General features: G+C 42.8%; 1 protein-coding gene across 1 annotated transcript in view; it reads left to right on the forward strand.

Moving 5' to 3' along the window:
• The first annotated feature begins 427 nt into the window (after positions 1-427).
• The window catches only part of lama1 (laminin, alpha 1), a 62,786-nt gene continuing 58,047 nt past the window's right edge, over positions 428-5,166 (forward strand). Inside the window, exons 1-8 of the mRNA XM_061065154.1 lie at positions 428-510; positions 2,295-2,487; positions 2,917-2,984; positions 3,061-3,298; positions 3,772-3,822; positions 4,045-4,117; positions 4,709-4,811; positions 4,894-5,023. Coding sequence (XP_060921137.1) covers positions 428-510; positions 2,295-2,487; positions 2,917-2,984; positions 3,061-3,298; positions 3,772-3,822; positions 4,045-4,117; positions 4,709-4,811; positions 4,894-5,023 — 939 coding nt within the window. The remainder of the gene's footprint in view (positions 511-2,294; positions 2,488-2,916; positions 2,985-3,060; positions 3,299-3,771; positions 3,823-4,044; positions 4,118-4,708; positions 4,812-4,893; positions 5,024-5,166) is intronic.

Raw genomic sequence — 5,166 nt, forward strand, 5'->3', positions numbered from 1 at the left:
ACATGGAGTGTAACAGCGACGTTTCTGATTGGTGGAGCTCGCAGTTACCATGGCAATGTTTCTTTCCCCTCGGCGCGGGAGAGTTTCGTTAGCAGGCTAGCTAGTTAGTTAGCTAACACGAAATGTACTAATAACCTTGATATGTAAAAGAGATATTCTCACATCATAAACCACAAGATATAACAACACTTTTAACAGTATAAACACTGTAAAAACGACTAAAGTTACATTTTTGGAAGAATTGGAATTGCAATGGATTGTGGGATGGGTAGTTCTTTGATTCCAGAAACAGGCTTGTACCTTTGCCTGTTTCTCCGTTTTTAAAGCCGATTTTACGCCGAATCAAATGTTTTATAGTCACGAGTATTGTGGTGGCAGCTTGTATTTGTTTCAGGCTTCAATCTTTTAAAAATTAGGATTTTGTAAAATGTCAATGGAGGATTTGAACGGGGAAATCTACTTCAAAGACCGCCCGAAAAGGGGCGTTACCTGTTCAGATCTACAAGGAACGTGAGTGTGATGATGAGCACAGAGAAATCGATCAACAGATGAGTGCGTTTTATTTTTAGAATAAATATCAACATTAATACCCCAAACAAAAACAAACATGATTGATTTCAAGTGTGGCTGGAACAATATTTAAACGCGACGTTTGAGGGCATCAAAAAAGGGGGAAAACTTAGAAAGAGTGTCAACAACAGACGCTAATAGATTATAGGTTTATACTTTGTTCAGAGGAGCTGATGTTTATTTTTAAATGTTGAACATCAGGCTACATGCATGTATCAGCTGTAGCAGTAAAGGCGTTGACGGTTGCCACGGCAACTTGCTGTTGATTCAGGGACTGCTCTGCTGACGATTGAGAAGCCTGTTGTCAAGCTGAAGTGACGCGCTCTCCTTGGTTTCCGCCAACTGCGCATGCGCGTCAGTGGTTTACCATTATGGAGGCGTCGTTACAAAAGATATGAGCAAATAAACGGCGTTTAAAAGACTTGAGAAGTAAAGAAACACGGAGGAGAAGATGCATAGCGACAAGGTAACTGCTTTGTTTGTGTTCTGCCTTTAGGTTGGGAGTTTGTTCATATCCGGGGTCTTAGTAATCAAACGTTAGCTTTCTTAGGGACTGGAAGGGCTCAACTGCACGGGGTCAGTTTGATGTAAAAGACAATTATCTTTGTTTTTGTTCTACTGAACGTTAATGTCGTCATCATGTGAACATTAAAAAATACTTCTTTATCTAGAAATTGACCAAGGAGGACACATGGAGACCAGCTGACCTGAGAAAACACATCAGGGTAAGTGACTGACACTTCAACAGTTCTGCAATTCATTTATCAGATTAATCCAAAAACACGAACAGAGTAAAAATCAAAGAGTAAGAACAACACAAGCAGAGAGCTAGGGAAACGGAAACAACGTCAGTGAGTCCAAACTATCAGCTTTAAGTCTCAGAGCCAGACCGATTTATCAGCCAGCCGATATGATGATATCCAGTGACTATCAATATCTCATATGCACTGATATTACAACATTCACTAGTCATATATCATTTAAATTGACACATGTTAAGTTTACAAATTATCCCTGCACTCAAGTTCACTTCATTTGTCTACTCGCCGTTATATTGAATATTTTCTGCTTATTATGTCTACACTCCTACACTTTAACTGATGTAAATACTGTCCATTTACAACTCTGTTTTTACACATTTACATTTAATCTTTCATATTTTAGACTAGTAATGTTTTAGTTAAATCCTGGTTGTATATATTAACATTCTTTTTTTTGATATTTTTAGTGCTTATTTACTTTGTATTTAATATTATATTATGTTTAGATTTGCTAACATTGTGTTTTTTGCTCATATTGTGTGTTTGGATAACCTGCTGCTGTAACGCCACAATTTCCTAATTTGGGATCAATAAAGTAATTCTATTCTATTCTATAATTTGAGTTTCAGTTCTCTGTCACCGGCAGAGGGCGCTGTATGGATCACTACATGTTCAGTTACTTTCCAGCTGAGTGACCATCTCGTCTTCATTATAAATCTTTTCCACAAGTGTTTGATAACTTTGAGGGATCAACACATTGTTTATCTACCTCTCCAGATCAAACATGATTATCAGAAAGAATTAGAGGCTCGGTCCCTACAGACCGAGCTAGTGGGAGCCAGAGGAGGGAGATGAGAGCTGTGGCAGAAGGCCGTGAATCTGTCTTTATTGATATGGAAAGATTCAGTTATATATAATATATATATATAAGTTATATGTATTATTCTCCTTTTTTCTTTTTAGGAGGAAGGACATGGCAATGATCACACCAGAAGGAGAGAAGATTCTGAGAGAAAGCGCCGCGGAGGGGAATCAACAGAGCGACGGCACAGAGATCCAGAGAAGGAGTCAAAAGGAGAGAGAGACCAGCACAGGGAGAGAGAGAGCACAAGGGCAAGAGGAGATCAGGGGGAAAAAGACAGATATGCAGATCGACGTAAAGAGGGTTCACGGGATAGGAGAGAAGAGAGGGAGAGGGAAAAGAGGAGGGAAAGAGAGAAGCTGGCAGAAGAAAAGAGGAAAGATGAGAACAGAGAGAAGAGACGAGACAGAGAGGAGAAGCATGACAGAGACAAGGAAAGACTAAGAGACAAAGAGGAGAGAGAGGGACAAAACTACGAGGAAAGGGAGAAGAGGAGGGAGAGGAGGAGACTCAAGGATGCAAGAGAAGGAGAGGAGACGCGTGAACAAGAGAAGAGAAAGCAACATGAAGAGAGACAGAGACACAAAGAAGAACATGAAGAGAGACGAGAGAAACACAGGAAGCGTTCAGAGCTGAAAGAGGCCAGAGGTGAGAGAGCAGTACGATGTGCTTTCAGCCTGCTGTTATTTAAAATAACTTCTATTCATGTGTGTCTGATCTCAGAGCCCAGAGAAGAGCACAGGAGACACAAAGAGGAGAGAGAAAGGAGACAAGGAGAGAGGAGATATCAGGTAGGCCTCTTACTGCAGACTTCACTCTAACAGACAAAGTGTGTCAAAGTCCTTTGGTCACGTTGTTGTTCTCCAGGATGAAAAGCGAAAGTACGACGGTGAATCCAGGGAACGTGGAGGCCCGAGGGCATCCGGTGAAGAGGTCAGGCATCACGGCAGTGACAGAGAGCGAGCCGAACGGGACAAAGACAGAGAGAGACGACGGCATCGAGAGAGAGCGGAGGAAGAAGAAGAACGGGAAAGAAATCCTCACAGAGACAGGACCGAGAAATCTGAGAAAACAGAGGTTTGTGGTTTCAGTCCAACTGGATCCTGTAGATCTTTTTCTTTTTCATGGTGTCCTAACGGATCATATTTCTTACCTTTTTGAAGCTGAAATTTGTTCATGAAAATGTTTATTTTTGGGGGGATGTGATCCAGGATGTAGCACCTGTAGAGAAACATGCAGGAGACACAGAGGAGCCTGTAAGATGTTTGCTCACTTGTTGTCATATCTGGTGGCTCTGCTTTGTCACGTTTTCTCTTTTACAACCATCAATAACTGTCTTAAAGGAGCATTCAGTGAGATGTGTACCCATGCAGTACCCATTTTGAACACTAGGTGTCAGTCTCCTTTAAAAAAACAAACGACATGAACACGAGGCTACTTTTCATTTTCTTCCATCACCTGTCTGCAGCCCTGCATGCTTTATACATATATATATATAAATATAAGTATATACTGTATAAATGCTTGTTTCAGTATTTAAGATGTTCTCCTCTTCTTGTATGTTCATCTCCTCTGAAGGTTCTCCATGCAGACGATCCGGCTGAGCAGGAATATGAAGACGACTTTGAGGTAAGCATCATCTCACTCTGATCAGGATCATTAGTGTTGGAGTGATGTGAGTGTCATCCTGATATATGTGTTGACTTTCATTCACTCATTTTGTTACTTTTTCACGCTTTAATCCATTTACATTCAAAGAAAGTGGTGAGTATCCAGAACTTTCATCCACTTTCATACTCATTGTCATCATTTCTGGTTTCACATGTTGACACCATTGTTTGTCTCTAAAAGGATTACGAGGAGGACTTCGAGGAGATGGACGAGAGTGCGAACAAAGATGAGGTCGAGAAGGAGCCAGGAGGGGGCGAGGAGAAGGAGGAGGGGGAGGGGCTGACGGCTCAGAGGAGAAAAGAAATAGAAGCCATTCAGAGAGCGATGGATGAAGAGAACGAGAGAGTGGGAACAGCTCGGTCCAGAGGAAGTACGAGCAGAGAGGAGGAAGACGAGTCCAGAGGTAAAACGTCTCCCTATAGTCGTAAAGTTGTTCTCTCGACCTGTTTCCGGGACGTTCTGTACATGCACGCCTCTGCTCAGTGTCTCATAAACTCATAAACACATCCTGAGGAGGTTCGTTTTTAACCCAGAACTAAATTTACAACCTGGTTCCTGCAGTCCAAATGCACATAATTGACCTTTCTTTGAAGCCCCGCCCTCCTTAGTTACTGTTACTAGGTTAAAGTCTCTGCTCTCCTCGGCAGAATAAGGAAAGAGAAACAGTCGAGTCTATGAGGAGATTCTCTGAGACGCTCTGAAAAGGTTCTCGGATTGGTGGGTCAGCGGACCAATCAGAGAGCCCGACAAAAAGTGTCAGTTCTTCTGAAGGTCGCGGGGCTCTGAAGGGAACGTCCCTGCGGTGGAAAAAGATGCTGATTTAGTGCGTCTGCTTTGTTGACAGGATCGGAGAAGAACCAGAAAAAAGCGTCCCAACGCGGGAAGTTTATCGACTTTGTGGCCGCTAAGCAACGTGAAGTCAGCAAGAAAGTCGCCACCGAACAGAAGTGAGTTCAAATCTTTTAGTGTTGGTTTGTGTTTGTGTCCTTTAAGCGCTCTTCTTGACTTGTCTGTTTTCTTTGAATACAGGAAACGCAGCACAGAGCTTCTGCGCCTCATCGACCTGGACTCCTCCCTGACCGTCTCCCTGTTGGATCTGCCCCCCGTCAATGAATACGACATGTACATCAGAAACTTTGGAACTGCAAACACCAAGCAGGTCAGCTGTCCTCGCTCTCTGTCTCTCTCTCTCTGTCTCTCTGTCTCTCTCTCTCTCTCTGTCGCTCTCTCTCTGTCTCTCTCTCTCTCTGTCTCTCTCTCTCTGTCTCCCTATCTCTCTGTCTCCCTCTCTCTCTCCCTCTC

Source organism: Labrus mixtus, chromosome 19, assembly GCF_963584025.1.
Source record: "Labrus mixtus chromosome 19, fLabMix1.1, whole genome shotgun sequence".
Taxonomy (NCBI): Eukaryota; Metazoa; Chordata; class Actinopteri; order Labriformes; family Labridae; genus Labrus; species Labrus mixtus.